General features: G+C 41.4%; 1 protein-coding gene across 1 annotated transcript in view; it reads left to right on the forward strand.

Annotated features, from left to right (window-relative positions):
* ADARB2 (adenosine deaminase RNA specific B2 (inactive)) overlaps positions 1 to 25,900 on the forward strand; it is a 468,279-nt gene that overhangs the window by 287,670 nt on the left and 154,709 nt on the right. The window contains exons 2-3 of the mRNA XM_006111888.4: positions 489 to 575; positions 12,771 to 13,678. Coding sequence (XP_006111950.1) covers positions 489 to 575; positions 12,771 to 13,678 — 995 coding nt within the window. The remainder of the gene's footprint in view (positions 1 to 488; positions 576 to 12,770; positions 13,679 to 25,900) is intronic.

Here is a 25,900-nt window from a genome sequence, read left to right on the forward strand (position 1 = left end):
AAAACCTTAATACTTATGCTTTGTCTCCACTTACCGAGAGATCGACATTGCAGAGATCAATTTCCCAGGGTTTGATTTAGTAGATCTAATAAGGATCGTGTCCCTATCAACTCCAATACTCCCCCAGGTTGCAAGGAGTAAAGGAAGGTGACAGGAGAGTTTCTTCTGTCAATCTGCTGCAGTGGGGATGCTGAGGAAATTCAAACTAGGGTATGTTGACACCAACTATGCTATTCATGTAGCTGGAGTTGTGTATCTTAGTTTGATTGTGTTCCCTAATGTAGACCTGACCTCAGTCCTGCCTTGAATGCAGGAGACTAGAAGACCTCTCAAAGTCACTTCCAGGCCTATAGCTCTATGATTCTATAAAAGAAAATTTTCCAAACTGCCTAATCTGAGGAAAAGAGTATAATGAAAATCTGAATGTTTTGGGCTTTGGTGAAACCCTGATTTTATAAGTATGCATCCTTTTTTTTCTTTTGTTTCAGAAAAAGTAAGCATTTTGTCAACCTTCATTGCGCCCTTCAAGTATTTAAATCCTGGTGCGGCCAATATGGAAGATGAAGACAATTTAAGTAAGCAGCCTCTCTTCTTCATACAGAGATGAATAATAAAGTAGACTGAAAGAACTGTAGAGTATGGGTGATTCTGGGAGCCTAGTGCTTTAGTAAATATGCAAATATTGAGATCAGTCCTCAGTTTAATGCAAATTTCTCTGTTGCATGATACATGACCCTGGTCCCTAATGAACAAAAGACTATCTCAGGTCAGCTTCCCAACTCTTCTTACACAGATGCTGAGGAAATGTGTAGAGCGTAAGTGTGTAGAGACTGGGGAGAAAATTCCCATGGGAAGGCAGTGCTAAATACTTAAGACTGGGGAATTTCTTTGTTTTTTCTATTTATATTAATTTATTTTGCTTTATTCTTGTATGCATTTTCCCTAAAGGAAAACTTTTTTGACTGACTGTTTCACCCCCACGTCCCACCCCACGGTCTTGCCCTCTCACAGGTGATAAGCTGATAAGTAACCGTCAGCATGGATTTGTCAAGAACAAATCATGTCAAACCAAACTGATAGCTTTCTTGACAGACTAACACACCTTGTAGATGGGAGGAATAGTTGGATGTGGCTTATCTTGACTTTTGTAAGGCTTTTGATATTTTCTTGCATGACCTTCTTATAAACAAGTTAGGAAATACACTCTAGATGGAGCTACTGTGAGGTGGGTGCATAACTGGTTGGAAAAATGTTCCCAGAGAGCACTTATCAATGGTTCATAGTCATGCTGGAAAGGCATAACAAGTGGGGTTCTGCAGGGGTCAGTTCTGGATCCTGTTCTGTTCAATATCTTCATGAGTGATTTAGATAATTATATAAAGCAGTGGTTCCCAACCTGTGATCCACAGACTCCTGCTGGTCCACAATGGTACAGTAGGGGGTCCGCAAAAAGTTTAAAATAGAAATTAAAATAAATATACAGAGCCTCTCATAGACAACACATCCTTCAATCTGTGTTGTTTCCCACAGCTCGGAAAGCAGCGCAGGCTGAGGGACATACAGACTGCAGGCACAGAGCCTCTCAGCTGAGCTCAAAAAGCTATGCTCAAAAAGGTCAAGAGCCACTGATATAGAGAGTATACTTACAGAGTCTGTGGACAATACTACGAGTTTTAGAAGATAGGATTCAAATTCAAAATTATCTGGACAAATGGTCTGAGTTAAAGAGGATGAAATTCAATAAGGACAAATGCAAAGTTCTCCACTTATGGAGGAACAATCAGTTGCACACATACAGAATGGGGATGACTGCCCAGAAAGGAGTGAACCACAAGCTAAATATGAGTCAATAGTGTAACTGTTGCAAAAGCATCCAACATTATCAGTGGTGGCCCATCAATACAGGCGACCTAGGCGGTTGCCTAGGGCAGCAAGATAAATGGCCATTGAGGGCTTTGGAGGCGGGGGTGCCGATCGCACACCCATTGTGCGTTTCCCCTAGGGCGCCAGTTGCCAGCAGCTCATCTAAGGCTGCTCCTGAACATTATTCTAGGATGCATTAGCAGTACTATTGTAAGTAAGGCATGCAAAGTAATTCTTCTGCATTATTCCCTGCTGATTAGGCCTCAAACATAGTATTGTGCCCAGCTTGGGGTGCAACATTTCAGGGATGAAGTGGACAGAAAAATTGGATTGGAAAAAGTCCCGAGAAGAGCAAGAAAAATGAGTAAAGGTCTCAAAAACGTAACCCGTGATGGAAGATTGAAAAAACTGGGCTTGTTTTGTCTTGAAAAGAGAAAATAGAGAGGACACATTAAAAAACAGCTCTCAAGTACCTAAAAGGTTGTTACAGATAAGGGAGAAAAAGGTTCTTCTTAACCTCTAATTTAAGAAGCCATGGACTTAAATTGCAGCAAGGGAGGTTTAGGTTCCACTTTAGGAAAAACATCCTAACTGAAATAAATTGCCTAGGGAGGTTATCGAATCTCTATCATTAGACTCTTTTGATGGCAAGTTAGACAAATACCTGTCAGGGATGATCTAGAATGGTGCTTGGTCCTGCCATAAGGGCAGGGAATTAGACTTGCTGACCTCTTAAGGTCCCTTCCAGGCCTGTAATTCTAGGATTCAATGGGAGTTTTGTCTGAGTAAGGACTTCAAGATCAGGACCTTTGAAACATTGCCTCTTCCTTTTCTTCTTGTTAGTATTACCTGAAGAAGTAAACAATCCAACTACAATTTAATGGGACATATTCACTAGATTTGGATTAGCTAGATGCAATTGATGGGCTGATTATGTTGGAATCCAAGAGCTACTCTTGCTTCTGATTGCTCGTGCTGGAATATGTTACACCAATGACTCACAAGATATAGGGGTATGTCTACACTTGCAACCTGTTTCGGAATAGGGCTGCAAATGTAGGCATTCGGAATTGCAAATCAAGCCCGGGATTTAAATATCTAGTGCTTGATTTGCATCTTCCCATCCGGGCGCCATTTTTGAAATTTACAAGCCCAGAATAACTGCCCGTGTCTACACGCGGCAGTGAAACGGGTGTTCAAAATAAAGCCCTATTTCAAACTACCCGTTAAACCTCATTGCAGGAGAAATAACAGGTAGTTTGAAATTGGGCTTTATTTCAAATGCCCATTTCACTGCCGCGTGTAGATGCAGGCAGTTATTCCGGGGCTTGTAAATTTCAAAAATGGCGCCCGGCCAGGAAGATGCAAATCAAGTGCGGGATATTTAAATCCCAGGCTTGATTTGCAATTCCAAATGCCTACATTTGCAGCCCTATTCCAAAATAGGCTGCAAGCGTAGACATACCCTAAGAGTGTGAATGAGGCTGGGGCATCCTCTGTGGCTAGGACTGAATAACCTTAATCCTCTTTTTAACACCTAGCCAGGATTTCAACACATCCTCCAGCCTTCTTCTTGTAACATATTTTGAGGCACATAAAGCAGAGAGGGAATCTTTCCAAAGCATATGAACACCTTTTTGCCTTTTAGAATCCCCTACCAGATGGGCACCTCTTCCAGCCAGAAACAATGAAAAGTTGCCCTATTATAACTGGTGAGTGGAGAAAATGGATGATTCTCCATATTGTTGCTAATTTGCCTTGCTTTTAACACAAGGCACCATGGATAGAAATATTTACTGAAGCTAGATAATCTTTTATTGCATACTGCTGAGTAACACTTGTACCTCATATTGTGCGTGCTGCACTGTTGTTAACACCTTGATCGGCAGATATAACAAACTAGCAAAGGTCAAAAAGTCTAGAAAAGCCTTTAAACCCTGGTCCTAAGGAGGCAACAGTTCTACAATGCTGCTGAATGAGAAATGCACTCGGAAAACATAGTATGCACATCATGAGCTGCTGCAAAACTCTCCTGTGCAATGTTTCCTGCTCAGTGCTACTCAGTTATTGTTGAGTAACGTAGTAAGTTTGTACAAGCCAGCTAATGAAACCCCATTTTCTTATTCCTGCAACAGTACCCAGGCCTGCTTTACAGTTGCACTCTTATAGAGAAATAGCAAATGTCATCCTGATAGTGGTCATTCCACACTAATCCTCTCCTGCTGCTGCTATCATATGACATTGGCAACGGCAGCAATTTTATGTATTGGTATGAATTACACAACATTTACTGAGAGGCAAAAAATGCCACCTACCCCAATCAAAGAGGCACCATATGGACTTAGATCTGAATAGGAGGTTTTATTTTGTGCCAGTGCTTTCACTCAATGGCTAGAGGCAGCGCTTTAGGAAGAAATAAATCTACCCTGCAATGATGTAAGGTGATGGTCAGGCTTTGTGGCTCTTTCAAGCCTAATATCCATGGGCCAAAACAAACTGTTCAATCCAATCCAGCTAGTGTTGCAGTCAGTGGAAAGGTTCCCATTGGCTTCAATAGAAATAGCTTCTGATCCAAAGAAAATATTCTGCATCCATTGGGCTTTGTTTACACACAAACTGGTGCCAGTTTAAGTAAAGATGTCTTTAAACTGATGCAAGTCTGATATAGATACTTAAATTTTGGTTCAAGAGCTGAAATAATCCGATATCTCCTTAGTTCCTTTAAAATGCCATCTCTGCTGGACTGAATGTCAGTCCCAAAGGAAGAATTCATTTGAAACCTTATGGCAAAGTCCATCCTACGGCATCATTCCCATAAGCGAGATGCCAGCTACAGTAACCAGGCTACACAGTCCAGAGGTAGGCAATAAGCTGAATGCGGCTCAGCAGGATTAGCCTCTGCCAGGCCACGGGTGCTTTATTTACCTGTGCCTCCATAGGTACACCTGCTTGAAGCTCCCATTGGCCATGGATTGCTGTTCCCTGCCAATGGGAGCTGCAGGAAGTGGGATGGACCGGGACTCCACTTCCCACAGCTCCCATTGGCCAGAAACAGTAATCTGTGGCCAACAGGAGCTTCAAATGGCCATACTTGTAGAAATGCAGGTAAATATATCACTGACAGCCCACTAGAGGTTAATCTAGGAGAGCCATGGCCCATGGGCTAGTTATTGTGATCTTGTGTCTGGGAAAGGGGCAGTTTCCAATAGCTACACCAACATAATGGCATTGCCCGGAAACAAGGAGCCATTTTTTTGGTTTTAGTCATAGAGATACACCGGGGTGGGCAATAAGACTGTGGCAGTTCAGTAGGGTTAGCCCCTGATGGGCCACTGCCGCTATATTTACCTGTGCCTCTGCAGGTACAGGTGCTTGCAGCTCTTGTTGGCTGTAAATCACCATTCCTGGACAATGGGAGCTGCGGGAAAGAACACGGACTGGGACACTGTTTCTGGCCGTTCCCATTGGCTGGGAATGTTGATCCCTGGCCAATGGGAGTCACAAGTACCTGGACCTCTGGTTGTGCATGTAAATACAGTGACGGCGGCCCAACAGAGACTAACCCTGGTGAACAAGATCCCCCCAGGCCCACCTCTGAGATACACAACCCCCCTTTTTGCAAACTGCAATGGACAAGTTCCTGTTGGATCAGGCCTATAAGACTATGACACACACATCATAGTTTGGTGATTGTGCAGGCATGAGAGCCTTGAAGTACTTGAAGCACATGTTTGACTATATTGGGAAAGATTCTCAAAAGGGTCTAATGATTTGGGATCTCTCCATTTAGCATCCACCTCTGAATACCAGGCCCCTTCAAAGCATTTCAAGTGGCCCAACATGAAAGAACCAAAATCATTGATCACTTTTGAAAATTTTAGCCATTGACTTCCTCATGAGCTTAAAGGTGAGTATGTACTTAAGCCCCAATTCTTAAACACACTTAAGCAGGGACCTATGCCAAGCTCTCAAGTGCTATCCAGAATAAAAGTGCTTTCCTGAGTCAGAGCCTAAATGCTGTGCTAGATCAGGGCAAAAATTATGTAGATTCCCTAACTGGTAAGCACTATATGAGTGCTTAGGCATGCTGTCATTATTACAGACAATAGATGACTTTGTTGTAGGAAAAATTTCTGTATGGCGATACTTAAGAAAACAACATTCACCTTTCACAAGTTGCTTCATAAATTCTCAGCTTTCATTTTAAGCAAGAAACTGAGACAGTTTTCAGGGAAACAATAGGGGACCTTATAAAATAATTTTTTTGTACTCTAAATGCAACCATTCTACAGTGTATTGTTATAATTAACCTTTGGGATGAATTATAATAGCATGGTTTTAAACCACCTACACCTTTCAAGGGAACAGGAAGGATTTCATCATTGACAAAGAGAATATGAAATATATTTTCCTCTTACGCATAATTCATCATATATACATCTAACTGCAGTAGTTAAAGGTGTGTGTAGTTATGATTTCTACTGTTAGCTACAAGTTTATTACACCAAAGTCAAGAATATGGATCTGACTATAATTGATTTCTGCAAATCCCCAGCAAAAGCATTTTTGTTTCTTTCTCTGAGTTTTGTTAGTTTATGAAAAAGGGTGTTTGATTGGCTGCGGAGATTGCCCTACAGGGCTGTTGATATACTAGTTAACTGGAGCATGGGTCTCCTGAGTTTGACCTCCCGATCATGCCTATTGTTTTTGCTGTAAGATGACTCATTTTCAAGTATGTCAGAAACGATGGAGGTGACTCCCTTTAACCTCTGTGGTCAATATAATGGAGATGAACAGCAAATAACATGCTCTATGTAAGGGGTCAAATGGGGGCCAGATATTAAAATTCAGATAGCAGAAAATTACAAATAACCCTAAGCTTCATTGTTCAAAATGTAACAGTAGCAATCTTGGGATTTCTAAACATTTCTAAAGACAATATTGCTTTGTGGCCCTCTTGTGCATGGACAATCCATCCTCATTCCTTAGATCTTGACATAACAGATACCTTGCAGTTATCTCAGATGTTTGCTTGTTGTGATTTGTTTTTAAAAGATGTTTGCCATAGTGAATTTTCTACATTTCGTCTCCCTTCCCCCTCCCCCCAAAAAAGAAAGTTTGGCAGCAGAATAACCTTCAACAGGAACAATATTATCTCTTCAAATGTAGCGTGGCGTATCGGATGGCTAGTTCTTCAGAGCCCTTATGACCCAGAGACACAGGCAGTGTCATTATTAGTGATGCATTATAGTTCTGAAAAGCTCTTGATGATGCAGACTCTCCAGGTTAACTCTACTGTGCATAATGACCAGAAAGGAGAAAGAAATTAAATGAGATACAGAACAGTGGGCGGGAAGGGGGGAGAGAATGCATAAATAAATACATTTGATAACTGCTTTCTTTTTTTTCTACTCAACTGTTGTAGCAAAAAGAAAATTGCTGTATAAAGGCTAAAGGCCTTCATTTGCTTGTGCAGTCTGAAAAAGAATGATGAATAAAGTTATCTGAGGAGATCCTACAAGGCAAATCAGATTTTTTTTATCTTACAGAATAAGTAAAAAAAAATTACTATAAATCTTTATTTTTTATTCCCCCTTTTTCAAAAACAGATAATTTGATTATCCTGCAAACCTTTCAACTTGGGAGCACTATATTTGGTTATAATTTTTTTCAAATATAGATAATGTATTTTGAAGACTCAAGAGCCAAGTCATTCTGAGAGATAACAAGGATGAAAATGATCCACAGTTTTGCATTTTTTCCTCATGTGCAACCTCTGACTTGCCCCTTTCCTTTTAGAGCTCTTCATTTCTAAAATTGCTTATGATTGTTCTATTATGGCTGCTTACAGTATTTATCTAATGTAATTTGGTGTCATTTGCCTGCTTTGTCTGATTTTCACGATAGAAGTACATATGCCACCATTAGAGATGTAATCTTGTGTCGGCTGCACAGAGGTCCCATGAAAGCCACATTTCAAAGATCTCCTATTTCAAAGTACCTGAAAGGATAAAGTAATTTAGCTTTATACAGCTATCGTTGGATGTCATGCGAATCTGTGGTCCTTCTTAGAAGCTTTGCTCCCTTGTGGGAAATAAAGGAACTTTCTGATTAAATTTAGGTGGTCACTAATTCATATGACATGAATGACAACTGGCCTGATTCTGCTCTCTCTGGGTATGTCTACACAGCAGCGTTATTACTGACATTATTCCAAAATAACAATTAGCGCATCCACACTACCACCTTTTATTTCGAAATAATGTTGAGCTGGAGTCTTCTTACTCTGACTCATGGTAATCCTCATTTTATGAGGAGTAAGGGAAGTTGAAGAAAGAGTATTGTTCCTTTGACTTCCTGCTGTGTAGACAGTGCCAAAAGCCACATTAAGCTATTTTGACTTAAGCTATGCAATTGACGTAGCTGAAGTTGCAGAGCTTAATTCAACTTTAGCTCTGCTGTATAGATGTACCCTTGGAAAGCAATAGGGAATTTAGCTATTAACTGGAATTTCAGGATCAGGCCCTTTTATGCTTTGTCTGGTCTAAGATAATTTATATCGCTATCAACATCAGTGTTAGCCAATAAGGTAGACATTCAGCATCAGTGCTAAATAGTATCTGTGGATTGTGCTAATATAAATCACTCCAATAATTTTTGGTGCCAGTCCCATCTCACATTGCTGTCATACAGCTACACTGAGGATTTGTACTGGCATCACTGCATTCATTTAGCTGCATTGGGGGGAAAAACCCCGTAGCCCACTACTTCACAACTAACCTACAACCCAGGATAGAGATAAACTTTTGGGGCAAGCAGGAAATGATTATTTTGATTCACTGTGTTTGTGAAAGTGAAGGACAAACTGTCTCTGTTCACAAACCCATGTAGTAAAGATTATAAAAGAAAAAAACAAATGGAAAAAGACAATGTGAATTATAAATACAAATAACCCTGAGAGTTTTCCTATTCAGTGGTGCATAATCAATACAAATTCTTTTCAAACCTGTATATAGTGTGAAACAAGAGCTATCTTTCGTTTCATGCCTCTTGACTTCAAGATCATTATGTACAATAATTGGGCCTGTAAAAACCCTATTAGGAATAAAGAGAGAAGAGGTGTTAAATACAGAACCAGCCCTACTTCCTTTAGAAAAGCATATATAAAGTAAAATGTTTCACAGCTTTTGTGTAAGTAGGGATCTTCAGAGAAAGATAGTTCAGCCTTAGGAAGGTAGTGGTATCTATAGAAAAACAGCTATCGTGTAAAATGATTAGCTATTTTAAAGGCTCAGGAAAATAAGATACATTTAAGACTGACTTGTTCCCTCTCCCCAGTTCAGAGCATCCATAAATGGCCTTGTGAACCCCAGGAGAAGAGACCAAGTTATCTCTGATCATGTCTTATTAACATGACCTTTTCAGTGGCTTGTTTCCAATGAGGCTGTTTTTATATCTATCATATTTTATATGACTGAACTTTATATGGCAAGATTTTTCTTTTTCTAATTTGGCTTCTTTTTTTTTTTCACTGTAGAAAGTAAAAAATGAACTAATCACTAAGGCCCTGGTTTAGCAGCCCATCCCTGCTAAGCAATGCACTTAAGCACTGACTTAAAAGTCAAGCACACAACTTTAGTGAAACTTAAACACAGGCTTGAAGTTTAGCATGTTCTGAAGTGCTTTGTTGAGCTGGAGTCTCAGTGTTGCAAGATGTTGAGATCCCTGCCCACACAGTGAGAATGATTGGCCTCAGTGGGTATATCTATGCTGTGTGTAATTAAAAAGCCATGGCTGGCTCATGTCAGCTGACTGAGGCTTACAGGGGTCAGCTTCAGGGGCTGTTTTATTATGGCTCAAGATTTATGGGCTCGGGGGCCCCACAAAGAGGAAGGGTCCCAGAGCCCCAGTTCCAGCCTGAGCCAAATGTCTATATCACAAATAAACAGTCCTATGAGTCCGATCTTCGCAAGCCTCTGTGAGCTGATGTGAGTGTGTAACTGCACTGTAGGGATACCTAGTGGGGCTACACGCAGGCATCTGCCCTCACAGAACAACCCGCAGGACTGGAACCTTATTGCTTTCGCCAGAAGCAGTTGTTTGACTTTTCTCAACACATCAGAGCTGTGTCTATATTGGCGTGATCTTGCGCAAAAGTGGCTGCTTTTGCGCAAAAACTTGCTGCCTGTGTACACTGGCCGCGAGTTCGTGCACAAGTAAACTCATACAAGTAATGTATGAAATCAGTGCTTCTTGCTGATATTCCCACTCAAGAATAAGCCCTTTTGCAACTGTTCTTGCGCAAGAGGCCAGTGTAGACAGGCAACATGAATTTCTTGCACAAGGAAGCTCTATGGTTAAAATGGCCATCAGAGCTCTCTTGCACAACTGCTTTAACACAAGAACTCTTGCACTAAAGAGTTTTTGTGCAAGATCATGCCAGTGTAGACGTAGCCCAGGATTTGACCCCTTGCTGTTTAGAATATAAAGCAGACACTTCACCCACCCTTGGGGAACTTGCAATGTTACATAACAGCAATGTTAACTTGTGTTAAATAACAGCAATGAGTTTCCCTTATAATTCTCTGAGTCCTTATATCTGTCTGTAAGGCATAGCCAGAGGCAGGGTGGTGCTCCTGCAGAAGCTCCTCCTGCCTGAGCACCCTGCATAGACATACAGCTCTGTCACCCAGCGTTTAGGGGAGACAGCATTATGGCCAGGCCACACTGCTTTCGGGTTATCATGCTGCTAGGTGAATCAGGAGGGAGCGGCCTCTGCACTCCCATGAATGCAGAGTCTGTAACAACCTGGTCCTTATGCAGAATTCAAAGGTATCAGATATCTGGAGAAGAAAGGATGTGAACAGAGCCCCATGAGTCACAGCTGATGAAATATAGGCAGCCAGGCATAGAATGCCCTGCTTTGTGTCAGGGATCAGACGGGAAGCTGGACAGCCCCGAGACTGGGATGAAAGCCATCTTTGCCTCCAGATCAGATCCCACACCCAAGCTCCATTGGATCAGAGAGTATGGCCCACAATATTTTGACTCTTAGCGGAATAAGAATGGAAAAAAATTAAATGTACAAATCAGAGATGTCAGCGGTAAAGTGAATTGCTTAGTGACTGAGCGATGTGTTTTCATTGTTGCTTGTGACTTTCAGTTACTGACCAAGCCACAAGTATACTTAAAATTTGTTGGTGCAGACTTGATTCTCAGTTACACCGTGCTACTGCATCAAGGTCCATGGTGATGCATGAGCATAACCCAAAGCTGAATGTTGCTGGTTAGTTCTGGAATTAGAAAATGCTCACTCTTATTTTCCCCCTGCCCCTCCACACCTCATTGTCATTGCTCTTTCCTACTGCTTTTCTGTGACATAGCTCATCCTTTACATCAGTAATTATTGCCATTGTGCACGTCTGGTTGCTCCAAGCCTGATTTACACTGATCTAATATTTTTGCATTATTGGTTATTGCTGTTGCAGCAGCAAAGAGAACCTGTGATTGAACTTGACAGGAAAAGTCTCACTTATTAAATGAGGATCTTAGCCCTGAAGAACACATTATAGTCTCAAATGATGGAAAAGGATGTCTGATCATCTCTTAGGCTGGGTTTATGGTGTTAGTAATACCAAGGTCTGTGTTGTGGCTAGAATTTATCAATGTATTCACTGAAAATAAATTATTCAATGAATGTTCCCATTTTTCTATTTGTAAATCAATTGAGGATTAATTCTAATTTGTAGCATGTTTGCTGTTTGTAAGCATTGGCCTACATGGCTGATGTGAACACATTTCACCACAGGGGCTCGTTACAAACTGTTCACCTTTATTATTAATTATCCATTTTGTGTGCTCATTTCAGTCATATGAAATAATGTGTGCTCCCTTGTGGGGCAACAGAAACTTTGTAAACAGGAGGCTATGACTAATACACATCAAGGAGGAGTCCTTGGGCCGATAATCATTATGGCCATGTCTCCACTAGGATATTATTTGGAATTTACTAAATTTGACTTCTGGACTCCTGATTTAACAGATTTGTACATCTATGTTCTCACTACAGGGAAACATCAAAATTAGTTCAAGTCAGGCTCCATCAATGTGGATATGCTACTAAGACTCAAAGCTCTAGGAAGCACTCTAGGAAGCTGTGGGAGGCTTCCCGGAGGCCAATAAATTCAAATTAGTGGCACTGGAGCATTCACATTAACGTTATTTCAGGCTTACAAGTTTGGAATTAGCGTTATTCCTGATGAAAAGCAGGACTACGGAGTTTGAATTCCACAGCCCCTTATTCCGGCTTGGTAGTGTGGACGCACCACTTTCAAATTTAATCTTGGGAGGGTGTACTTCGTACTAAGATCTTAGTGTAGACCAGAGCCACGTCTACACTACAGATAAGATTGAAGCAGCCGCAGTCTATCTTCTCGGATTCGAATTAGCGAGTCCAGTGAAGACACACTCATTTGAACTGAGAGGGTACTTCCATCGATGCTGGTAGTCCTGTTTCTATGAGAAGTAAGGGAATTCAAAGAAAGAGTATGCTCTCTTCCACTTCCCGCAGTGTGGACGGCACCAAAATTTGAGTTAAGATACTTTGACTTAAGCTACACAATGAACATAGCTGAAGTTGAGTATCTTATTTCAAACTTATCCCCTAGTTGTGGACCAGGGCAGGCCTCTAGGTATTCATCAGTTTTGTAATAGATAAACCACGCATCATCCAAATACTCATGAAGGACTATTAATATGACCGTACAAATATCAGCCTAGTGAATGGGCCATGCTTATTCATTAATATTTCTGTAAATCTCTTTTAGTGCTGTTCTTCCAGCTCCCACTTGACATTAGAGATCCTAATAGCAAGAGTAATGTGGGCTTTTCTGTTTCTTTACTGACAGGTACCAGCAGTGCAGAAGTAAAGGAAAACCGAAATGTTGGCAACCTGGAGGATCATCCAATATCTTCCACTGACAGGTCAAGAGTGGGCACACCTAGCATTAAAAGGAAAAGACCTTTAGAGGAAGGCAACAATGGTCATTTCTGCAAACTCCAACTCATCTGGAAGAAAGTCTCATGGTCAGTGACACCAAAGAATGCCCTGGTCCAGCTACATGAACTTAAACCGGGTTTACAATATAAAATGGTTTCCCAGACAGGCCCAGTACATGCTCCAGTCTTTGCTGTTGCTGTAGAAGTCAATGGGCTTACATTTGAAGGCACAGGACCCACGAAAAAGAAGGCCAAAATGCGAGCTGCAGAACTAGCGCTGAAGTCTTTTGTTCAGTTCCCAAATGCATGCCAAGCTCACTTTGCCATGGGGAACTGTTTTAACCCATCCACTGACTTTACATCTGACCAGGCAGACTTTCCGGATACTCTGTTCAAGGAGTTTGAACCGTCTGCACACAGTGAGGACTTTTCGGTCTATAACCCAGTTAATACTGAATTGCTTTCTACGGCTTATCGGCATGGGAGGTTATTCTGCCACACATTGGATTTAATGGGCCACAGTAAGCAAAACAAGCACAAGATGTCATCCACAGCTGAGAGTGAAAAGAACCCAGTGGTGTTGCTAAATGAGCTGCGATCAGGACTGAGGTACGTCTGCCTTTCAGAGACTGTGGAGAAGCAGCATATCAAGAGTTTTGTGATGGCAGTGAGAGTGGATGGGAGAACATTTGAAGGCTCAGGACGTAGCAAGAAGCTGGCAAAAGGCCAAGCAGCACAAGCTGCACTGCAGGCCCTCTTTAACATTCGGCTGCCCAGTCACATTCCCAGCAGGAGTAAATGTAACCATTTGCCACAGGTGAGAGTTCTCAGGTAGCTGCTATCAAGTGGGAGGAATGCTTAAGATTAATGTGTTAATATTCTAGTTGTAGTTCATGAATGATCATACCATTCTCCCCAGTTATAAAAAGTGCCATATTATAGCAAACCCCTTTCTTAAAAGAAACAGTTTTAAGCCTTTATATATGCTTACCTGAAAATCATTTGGAGCAATTTACAGGCTTTTCCATAGGCTAGATGGATGAACATAAAGAAAATAAAGTGAATGTCAACATTTCAGCTTACCAGGGATAACTATTGCATTGACACACGTAATGGAAGTACGTCTTGTAATGATGCAGCATTCTTGTAAGAAAGGAAACCATAAGTAAGAGCTAATGGAATATCTTGTTGTTTCTTTTCTGTAAAGTTACACTTCCCCAAGAGAAATACCATTCTGCAGAGTTGCTAGTGACGAGGAATGTGATCAGGCCTCAAGCCTGATCTTTTACACTAGTCTGCCACTGGCAAAGCTTAAAGATTAGATAGATAGATAGATGTGGGTATGGGTGAGGGTGTGGAGGTGTATTGTAACTGTATTTGCCAAGCTTCTAACAGAGAGAGGATTGCTTGGATTCATGAGTTTCTTGGAGGTAGTAGAGAGATAGATGTGCAATATATAGATCAAAAGTATATCTTCTTTGAATCAAAATGGGCTGGTTTGTCACATGCCAAATATCATGATGCTGTATGATTTTGCTGGATGACACTTGTATGATTTTGCTGGATTCAAAGTAACTGATGTTTTCTGGAACTGGAGGAGCCCTCCAGAGGTTTGAATGATTGCTTAGAATTGTGCCAATAGTTTTACTGTACCACGGCTGGATTCCACTGCCTACGTTCATTAATGTTGTGGAGAATGCTGTGCTGGGTGAAACTGTCAGCATTCCAAGGGGAAACCAGGGAGTTGTTATGGCCTAGAGGTTAACACAGAAGTTGGGAATTAGGAGACCTGAATTTTATTCTCCAAACGGCTACCAATTTATCACTTAACACCAATTTCCCCATCTATCAAATGAGAATGTTACTTTGTAAAATTATTTAGGAATCTCAAGCGCTATGTAAAGGAAAATTAGCATTCGCATTAGTAAAGGAAAAGGGTTTCCATGCACTCCTTATAAAAGAGACAAATCACAACTTTATTTCAGCAATACAAATATAGAAAACACTACCACCATTACAAGCATCACATATGGGGCTTGCACAGTACTTGACATCCTTTTCAAAATGCTTGGCCAACATTCACTACTGTATCTTCTTCATAGCTCTCTTATTATTAGGAAGAGTCTATGCTTCTGTGCTGCTCAAATTCCAGTGCTCAGGCTAGTGGCATGGGGCTCTTCTTCACACATGTGCAGCCAGTGATAAGACTAGTATCAGCATGGAATCCTAGGGTATGTTTTTCAGAATCACTCAGGGCTAGTCTAATTTTTGCATCCATTTGAAGTCACTGGGAAGGTTACTATTCATCACATACAGAGCAAATCTCCCCTATTGCATTTCCGACACTAACTACTTTTGATCACATGGATAACAATTGTTACTTTTCTAAGACATCAGCTCAGGGCACCCCCAGATTTTTTCAAGGATGTTTCTTTCGTGTCAATAGAGTGCGAAGAATAATTCTTGATGCCCTTTGTGCTTATTATGCATTTAGCCACGAATAGACAAGTCAGGCTCTTTTGATGCCAGCATTCAACATTTCATTTCAAGGTACCATTGGTACACTGTGATTTCTTTTCTGACATCCCTCTCCTACCTACCAGCAGTGACTCAAGATGGTCACTAATGGCATGATCCAAATTCCCTTTCCCTCCGCTCCAATGTCAATAGGAATCTCTCCACTTACATCACTGAGTTTTGGATCAGGCCCTAAATCCATTGATACCTTCATCTGTCTAGGAGGATCATGAATGATCTCATCCAGCACCCTTCTCTGTGGTCTTCCTTACTGGGATGTTGTGCAGTGGTGGAATCAGGCAATAAACTGATTAAACAGCTACATTCTTTCTCTCCGTCCTGTTCCATCTTGCCCATTGCTCGGCCATCACTTCAAGCAGTTTTTCAGATGCATTTCCATTACTAAAGTACACTTCCATGTACACTTTTAGCTGGGGGTGTAATACCCAGCTTACAGAGAAATACCCACGCACTCTGAGCTAGCACATGAAAAATAGTGTAGCCACAGCAGCATGAGCAGTGTGTTTGTGTGTGGAGGGGGGGGAGAGGGATTCACCCAGATTGTGTACCCATCTAATATTTATGCTGCACTGAAGTTTGCTGAGGAAAAGAAGGGAGTCCTGAAACTCAATAGCTTTTGAACAGTATCTGAATTTTCAGCTACTTTTCTTTTCAGAAGAAGCACCAGCAATTCCCCCTACCTCACCGATCACTCTTTTTCTGTGCTTTCTCTTTTTTGTATGAATGCCAGGTCACTGAGTCATTGATCCTTAGAATGGGCAGATCAGATATAATAAGAATCAGCTACAACAGCCACCAGAAAAAAAATTCCAATATAAATGCCCCACCCTGCCCCCCAGGTTCCATTGTTGCATGTCTTTATACTACACACAAAATAATAAGTTTGTGCCTCAATAATCAAACCTCCCAATAGGTTCCTACAGGATCCTTCTTCCTGTCGGACAGGTCTGCTATTCCCCGGCTGCCCACTGAACAAATAAGCAAAGGCGCTTCAGTGTAAAAGGGTCTCTTGGGGGAAAGCTCCTGGAGCCACATCCTTCAATCCATACTGTCATTCTTCCCCAAGGCCTAATCCCTGATAGGTGCTGCATGCCTGGTTTGTCTATGGAAACCACCAGAGTTGCAGGGATTCATCCTCTGTCAGTATCCAGTTCCCTACTCCCAGCACTGAAGTAGTCCTGCTGTTCTGAATCAGCCCTTTTTCAGGCAAAACTATTAAGTGCCATAATAAAGAAATAAGGGCAGCAGAAATCCTCAGGAGCAGTCACAACCTAACTTGCCACGTCAGCATCCTGCCCTACCAAGTATCTAGAGAGACTGAAATGTGCCTCTGCCCTCAGCAATGGTTTACACCTTATCTGTGCAAATGGGCCAAAGCTAAATATGTTGCCTCTCCATCTAAGGGCAGGACATAAAAGCAGTAAATGGTCTGAATCTTCATGGAAAATGCTGGACATGGTGTCCAAGCAACCAGAGAGGGGCCACTGAATCATCCAGCAGAGTCAAAATGGGATGAAAATGGAAAAAAATAGTAATTGTTTCTCTTCTCTCAGTCACTGAATGGTGACCTTGTTTACTATTGCACTTGGTCTTGACTTTTATCGCCCATAAGTATAGATCATTCCTTAGATTATCAATTTTTATGAGAGTTTAGGATTAGGGGTAGGGGGTTCACCTTAAAAACTGTTATTCCTATTCCAAAATAGTAGTTAATAGAGGTAAATGCTGACAAGGCCTTACCAAGTCTGCATTAGTGGGAACCCAGTATGCTCCCTGGTGAGAAACTGAGGGATCCCAGTAGACTTTTGCTGTACAGTGTGCTCTTTTCCGAAACATCAAGGTGACCCCCAACTGCACCTGACCAGTTTCCAAATTGTTTTTCTAATCTTATACTCCTCCTAATCTATCTCACTCAGTGTAAACTGCATTCTAACGGCTGGAAAGCAAAACCATTAATTAATATTGCCATAACAAATTAGTAATAGAGGATGCTCGGATTTTAAATGGACCTAAATTAAAAATGAATGGGTGTGAAAATCGCATTCCCTCTGCTTTGAAATTGCTTAACTCTGCTTAGGCTGGTTTATATCAAGTCAACTCCATAGCCTGAGCTGCTAGTTTATGTGTTTAAACATAAGCTTCTCTGATTGTGCATTGTATGGGGGTCACTACAAAGAAGCAGAGGAGACTGGTTTCAATTCTGCAAATGAGGCTAACAGTTTGAATCCAGTGAAATCCCACGTTTGCCTAAAGCCTCGTTTACAGTCTAAAGCAATCTGAATATCTCCTTTGTACTGCTCCTTTACACTGTGCAGGTCAAGGTTTCCTATTAGTCAACTTAAGCAATATCTTAGCACGCAGTGTCATGTGGAGAATAATCACTGTATATATGGAAAAGACCAATTGCTCATTCCCTCTGAACCATTTCCCCACAAAGGCCTGTTTCTCTCTAAGCTGCAAAATGGACTTCATTTTCACATTGGATCCACTGCTCTCTATTTTTCTCCCTTATTTCCCTAGCCATTCTTGCTGCCAGCTTTCTTGCAGTCATGCCCTTACACCAGTGGTGTAATTAAACCAGGACTCAGGTTGTCAGTGATAGATTTGATTCTGGTGCAAAGTGAGTCAGCATGTTGCTGGCAATGTGTGCTCAGAAGCTTTTCAATGTGCTTTAATGTGAATAGTTTTGCCTAGTCAAATGACCAGGCCGATTTTTTTTAACCTTCTCCACCCCCATTCTACACAAACAAAGGCTTCAGATAAGGACTTATGACACCCCTACCAGAGAGGCAAAGTGGGTAGGGAGGACTGCTAAAATGCTGCTTGAGTTTAATTCTTCTATCTCCGCCTGTCAGTAGCAGACTCCCACTCTGTGTGTGGAAAGTTCCTTTTCATATAACCACAACCAGGGGGCCATTTGAGATATGTATAGGATTACAGTTTCTTAATGTAGAGCAATTGAAATGGAGCCAACTTGGAGACACAGTAGTAGTGGACTAGGTATCATTATTAATAGTATATTTGTATTGCAGTAATACCTCAGGGCAGGGGAGAGGAAAAGGGTCTCTGCAGGCTGGATTCGGCCCACCCCAGCCTACGGAGGCCCTGCCACTCTCCCACCCCCAGGTCTATTAGGACCTGGGGGCAGGGGAAAGCACACAAAGTTTACTCTGCCCTGTCAGGAGTGCGCATCACTTAGATGCACTGCATGCTCCTGGCCAGGGCAGGAGGAGACGTTGTGAGCTCCCCTGTCCCCAAACCCTGATTGGCCTGAGGACGGGGAGGTGGAGAGGGGAGTGTGCAAAGTTTTCTCCGCCCTGTCCCCGCCCTGCAAGGAGCACTCAGCACTTAGAAGTGCCATGTACTCCTGGCAGGTCAGGAGGGGATTTCGCATGCCCCAAGCCCTGATTGGCCTGGAGGAAAAGGAGGAGTGTGCGAAGTCTCCTCCCATCACCAGGGGCATGGGCGCCAATCATGGTCTGTGGGTGGGGAAGCAGGGAAGTAACCTGCCCCTGCCCCTTTTGCTTGAGACCCCCTCCCCCCTTCCTGAGCATCCCGGGGTCACTTTGAAAATTTCTGAAATGGCCCCTAGCAAAAAAGTATTGCCCACCCCTGCCTTAGTGCATGTCTATACTAGGAAACTATTTTGAAATAACTACATTTGACTTAATAACTCCCAAGATTACAAAATCGAAATAACATGACCCCACTGTGGGGAAGCCTCAAAATTAGTCTGAGGCAGGATCCATTAATGAGGATGTGCTACCTTGACTTAGAACCCCAGGAAGCACTGGTGAGTAATTAGTTCAAATTACTCTAGGCAGTAGTTTTTCAAAATAGTGGCACCAGAGCATCCACACTAAAGCTATTTTGAAATAACTGTTTCAGAATTAGAAGTATTCCCCAAGAAAAGCAGGAGTACAAATTTCAAAATATGCAGCCCATTATTTTGAAATAACAGGCTTGGTAGTGTGGGCGCTTCACTTATAAATTAGATGTAAAGGGGGTAATTTCAAAATAAAGCCCTAGTGTAGACCAGGGCTCAGAGCTCCCTCTCAGACCAGGACTCCATTGTGCTAGATGCTGTACAAATGTAGGCTTTGCCCCAAAGAGTTGACAATCGAAGTGAGAGACAAGATGGGTGAGAGAATCTCACTTTTTTTGGCCCAATAAAAGATACCATCTCACGCACCTTACTTCTCTAACATCTGTGACAAACACAGCTACAACAACACTGCATTCACTTAAAAGACAAGAGACAACAAGCAGATGCAGCCAGACAGATGGGGAAGAATGAGAACATCATAGGAGAATTAGATGAAGAAAAGTTGTGAAAGCTGAAGAGTATCTAGGGAAGCAGGTCCTCTCTGGCCTGGCACATTATCTTGCTCCAGTGGCAGTGTCCATTTTAGAAGAGAGGGTATTATATTGTCAATGTCAAAAAGGTAACCAGCATCTGTTGAAGGAGTTAAAGAAGTCTATTGCACAAAGCACCCAGACCAAGAATGTCCAGCCAGAGCAGCATGTCAAAACTTTACATAAACAGAGCTAAACATGGCCACGGAGGTCTGGTTGTCCAAGGTGCCTGCCCATGCCATTTGTGACATTTAAAATAAACATTCCATAGATATCACCCAGACAAAGTGTTTTTATGAATCCAGAAATCAATTTGCTGCAACCCCAATAGCTCACTGCCCATTCTGTTCATGCTTCGGGCGCTCTGTCATTTCCCATTTTCCTCCCCATTGGGTGCACGCTTTCCTGCTTACCACCTATCTCCCCAGTCTCTTTCCCTTGGTGTTCTGTGCCATGGCTCTCTCCACTGCTGCTCCCCTTCAACCTCCAGCCCTCTGCTGCCACTATCTGCCCAGAGAGGGAAGAACTGCAGAAGATAAATGCTGTAAGCTCTCAACTTGCTCATACCGCCTTCTATAGGAAAAGATTCTAATTGGGGTGCTAGTGTGATTAAAGTTAAGCATCTGTGCCAACCTGAGCACCATCTAGTTGTCAGACAGAATGCCATAGGACAATTACACCAACAAATAGGCATAGGGGAATTTGGGTGGGTGAGATAGCGAAACCACAATTTAGGAGAGAAGCACAAGTCTTAGTACATCACTTGACTAATAACAGATTGTTAGTGGTTTCTAATAATAGTAATAATAATAATTAATGGTCCATGTACATCTGTGGTGCTGTGTAAATCATATTTGTATCTTCCAGGGGAAAATGTACGTAAACTAAAGCAATTTTTTTTCATGTATAAAGACCTTACCTTACTAGCTAGCAGAAAAGAGCCATCACTTTCTAAAATACACTGGAAAAATTATGGAGGTTAAGGGTTTGGGGGGGTTGCTTTGGTTTTTTGTTGTTGGGGATTTGGGGTTTGTTGGGTTTTTGGGGGGTGTGTGTGTGTGTGTGTGTGTGTGTGTGTGAGAGAGAGAGAGAGATAAACTGAAGAGCTCTTTGTGATGGATGCACATGTAGAATTATTGTCAAATGACTCCAGTCTGCTAGTGAATGCTGGCCACCGGCTGCTCTGGTAGTGTAATTTTAAAATCATTATTCCATCCATCCATCCATCCATCTCTGCAGCCAACATTTGATTCCTTCTCCTCAGAATGTATATTATTTATTAAGTGAGGATAGTAAGACACGGTATAGAACCTGCTGTCTTTCAAGCTTTGTTCATCTAAGCCAAACTCTTCTATCCAGAGAGCTGGGGATGAGGATCAGCTGATTTTGGGAGAACTATTATTAGTATGAAGCATTGTGATGAGAGAGTTTTTGAGAATGATTAGGTCGGAGCAATGAGCTGAGCTAGTTATTACATGAAAGTTTGAATCTCAGTCCAGTGTTGTCATCACATAAAACTTCCTTTAAAAGTAGCCACTCTTGTTGTCAGAGTTTTTATGGTTGGTTTTCTGGCTCTATAATGTTATGTCTACACTGGCGGCTTCTTGCGCAAGAACATCTTGCACAAGGGTTCTTGTGCAAGAACTCTTGTGCAAGAACATGTCCACACTGCTATGTGGCTTTGCACAAGAGATGTGCTTTTGCGCAAGAGCATCCATGGCAGTGTGGACGCTCTCTTGCACAAGAAAGCTCTCATGGCCATTTTAGCCATAGGACTTTCTTCCGCAAGAAACCCCTGCTGCGTGTCCACACTGCCCTCTTGCACAAGAGCTCTTGCGCAAGAGAGCTTACACTTGTTAGAAAAGAGCATAGCTCTTGTGCAAGAAGTCCTCTCTGCCCACACTTTACTGTAAATCTTCTTGTGCAAGGACAGGCTGGCAGTGTGGACGCTCTGCGAAAGAATGGAAGTTCTTGCGTAAGAATCCACCAGTGTAGGCATAGCCTAAGTGATCTAGGGACACGTCAAAATACTCCTGGCAAATTAAACATCCTCTTGGGCTTGTGTCCTTACATTATGAACTTTCATTATCCTTCACTTAACACCAGCTATGATCATTCTGCTCTACTAGAGCCTGTTGTGAGCTTTTTTTCTGGTTTGATGCTATATGAACCCTACTCTGTTAGAGATGGGCTGTGACAGTCATTCCAAAATTATATTCTTTAGCTGTTTATCATTGATATTCACATCTCAGAAGCCTTAATTGTTCAAACAGCTTTCTCCTTCCAGAATGCAGAGCAGCAATTTGAATCAGGCTACCTCTTGTTTTATGATGACTGGCTCCCTCTTGTGGTACTCCTGCCAACGGTGTGCAATGCATTCTGCAGCTACGTAAGGAGACTGAGTGGATAAAACAAAATTACAAAGCACCTTTGCAAAGATGTAGATACATTTGTTCCCTAGCTAACCAAAGTGTTCACCCACTAAAATCAATCTGCTGCCTGAATATTCAAGTACCTATCCTTTTTTAGAAAACATAGTGTGATACAGTAATTGTGGATCGGTTCATTGTTATAGCCTGGTAGGGAGCTTTTTAATTATTTTATTTAAAATCATTTACAGTGGATTTCAGACATGATGGTATCTTTCTATCATCATTTTGGAAAAGACCACATCCCCAACCTTAGGCCTCAACCAAAGTGCTCATGCAACATTACAGTATAAATCAGCCACTTTTCCAGAAAAACTTGCCAGCTGTCTACACTGACCGCTTGAATTTCCGCAAAAGCACTGACTTCCTACTGTAAGAAATCAGTGCTTCTTGCAGAAATACTATTCTGCTCCCATTCAGGCAAAAGTCCCTTTTGCACAAAACTTTTGTGCAAAAGGGCCAGTGTAGACAGCTCAGATTTGTTTTCCGCAAAAAAGCCCCGATCGCCATTTTCACGTGGCTAGATTGGCACGGATGCTTTTCCGCAAAAAGTGCTTTTGCAGAAAAGCGTCTGTGCCAATCTAGATGCTCTGTTCCGAAAATGCTTTTAACGGAAAACTTTTTGTTAAAAGCACTTCCGGAAAATCATGCCAATCTAGACGCAGCCTTTGTATTTATACATTCTATAGTACATATTTTGGGCCTTATTTTATGGGGATTTACTGCCAACAAACCCAATTGACTTTGGAGGGCTTTGGGCTATCAGTCCTCTGAAAGTGAACCTGGGGTATTTAGCTATATTGTATACAGTGTGATCAGTGCATGTGCTTATGTAAAAATATAGGTACATTTGTTCCAGCTAACCAAAAGTTCAGAACATACTTACCAAAATTACAGGACATACTATCAGCTAGTGAAGTCTTTTGTTGTTTGCTTTCTCTATTTGGATAACGTAGAAGTGGGCATACAGTTTCAAGGGACACAAAATTAGATGTAACTACCCATTTTTCTTTCTTATTTATAAGATGCATTATAAGAGCATTCATTAAAATAAAATATTTTGCAAAACTATTGAAAAGGACAGATGGGAAATAATTTTTTATAAACATTGTTAATGTGCAGGTGTAGCAAGAATTTTGTTACCAGGATTGGAATTTAGTTGGATTATATCTGTGCTTTTGTATGCTACACCGTTTGGTTAAAAGAATGAATGTTCTCAGTGCTGCTCCCTTCCCCCTTTCCCTCCCAGATCACATGTTACATACACATCAACTTCTTTGAAGTCTGTCAAAAAAACATGTTAATGTTACACCAACCTTTGTTCTTTCTACAATATTATCTCCCTCATTTTAAACACCTTGTCATTATTCTGAGCCAAATAAGTGGGGTGGGGGCTCCTTTTGTTCTTGTGAAAAGTTGGCTTTATATTTAAAGCAATAATGTGCTGAGCTTAAAGGACTGTCTCCTTATTCAGTATAGAGAGTCTGGTCAGAATGCAGCCAGTGGCGATTACTTTTATCCCATCAGATCCCCTGCAGCGTCTAGCCAAGTCATCAGTTCTGCTGAAAGCAAATTGTCATTATTTGTTATATGGGGATTCTTTCTTAAAGCTAAATAGGGCAAAGATGCTACCCAACCACAATTCTTCCATGTGGAAGCCAAATCCATCCCTTGTGAAAATTCACTGTGTCTTTTTTTATTTTATTTTAAAACAAAGGATTGTCTTCACATACCTGAGTTACAAAAGAGATGTAAGAGTGGAAGAAATATATAGCTGGAAAATATGTACTTAAAGCCAAATAAACAGCAGGATGTGTCTCACCTGTTGCTCTTTGTTCACAAGATCGATCAAAGAATTACCAGAATTTCTAGTTACTGTGCATGCAGCTCTTTATGGTTCAGAAGGAGAGAGAGGGTTAGTGGGTTACATACACATTGTTGTAATAAGGCAAGGGTACCCACAGCCCATTAGAGCTTTTCATAAGACCCACTGCCTGCTTCAACACGGTATCCTTATGGTAAGTTCATTAGCATTTTGTCTTCTTTATTTTTTTCCTCTTTTCTCTAATTCTGATACATGTTTTATGCATGGAATTTTTGTCTTTAAATAGATAACACTGTACATTGAATAAACCTCTCTAAATTCATACAAAACAAGCTGAACTTAAAATATAAATCAGTACAAATGACTTTACATCTTATTAAAGTATGTAGAAAATATTTGGCCCACACAAGGTTGTGCTTAGGGTTACATGGTTTTTCTAGGTAATAAGGTTGGGCACCACTGTAATAAGCCATAAATCCAGGGTCTCCGTTCAGTCTGTGTTTTTTAGTGTCTAACTGATGTTATTCTGAAATACCATAGTGTGTGTCTACACTACAAGCCTTTATTTCGAAATAATGTCAAGCTGGAGAACTTACTCAGACTCATGGTAAACCTCATTTCGTGAGGAGTAAGGGAAGTTGAAGGAAGAGTGTTTTTCCTTCTACTTCCTGCTGTGTAGACAGCGCCAAAAACCGAATTAAGCTACTTTGAGGTAGGTGAAATTGTGTAGCTTAATTCAATTTTAGCCTAAGGAGTACCCTAATGGATTTGTCTACACAGAAGGTCTAAAGCCAAATTAAGCTACGCAACTTCATCTACATCAATTGTGTAGTTGAAGTCAAAATAGCTTAATTTGACGTTTGACACTGTCTACACAGCAGGAAGTCGAAGGAAGAAGACTTTTCCTTCAACTTCCCTTACTTCTCATGAAATAAGGGTTACCATGAGTCAGAATAAGAAGTCCTCCAGCTCAAAATAAAGGCTTGTAGTATAGATGTACTCTTTGTAACGCTGCTGTGTAGACATAGCCTAAGACAGTCATGAATCTTAGCTCCCAGGCTTATCTTTTGAAAGTCTTTCAGTCAGTAAGCCATAATCTGTTAACAGGTCACTCTACCTTGAATAGTCCCTTAGATAGAATATGTTAAATTTTAATTGTGATTTTCTGACCTGATGAAGAGCTCTGTGTGATAAGGCCATGTCCATGCTAGCACTTAATGTCAATAAAACTTACGTTGCTCAGGTGTGTGAAAAAACACACCACTGAGCAACATAAGTTTCATTGCATAAGTGGTAGCATGAACAGCACTATTTCAGTGGGATATCATCACCTGTCAACAGAGTACCTCTGCTCATTGTGTGTGGTTTAATCATGCCAATGCAGCTCTGCCACAGTCAGATCTCTAGTACAGACATAGCCTTAAGCTGGACTCTGGCAGTAATAGAAGTTAGTCCAATAAAATATATTACCTCACCCATCTTGTCTTTCTAATATCTTTGGGACTGACACTACTACAACCTCACTGCATCCAAGGAATTAACTCATCATTCCCAAGGATGGCCCTACACTTCTTCTCTCTCTAATACATACGCATGCACAGAAGTTTTTTCTTTCTCTCTGATCTGTGTATACTAAATGGAACAATAATTTGTAATAGCATCTCAATTAAACTGTGAGGAGCTGATTGTCCTGGTCATCACAAGAAACATGAACCTAGGGGAAACATGCAAATGTGGTAGTTATATTTAAACTCAACCATGCTGTCTAAAAACACTCCTTAAACCATTGATGGTTAATCATCATTGTGTAGCGGCTAAAGAAGCACAGCAGTTGAATAAAGGTAATGACAGGGGATGATACAACAGCCACAAAACCAAGGTCCTTAATGGT

This window comes from Pelodiscus sinensis, chromosome 2, assembly GCF_049634645.1.
Source record: "Pelodiscus sinensis isolate JC-2024 chromosome 2, ASM4963464v1, whole genome shotgun sequence".
Classification (NCBI taxonomy): domain Eukaryota; kingdom Metazoa; phylum Chordata; order Testudines; family Trionychidae; genus Pelodiscus; species Pelodiscus sinensis.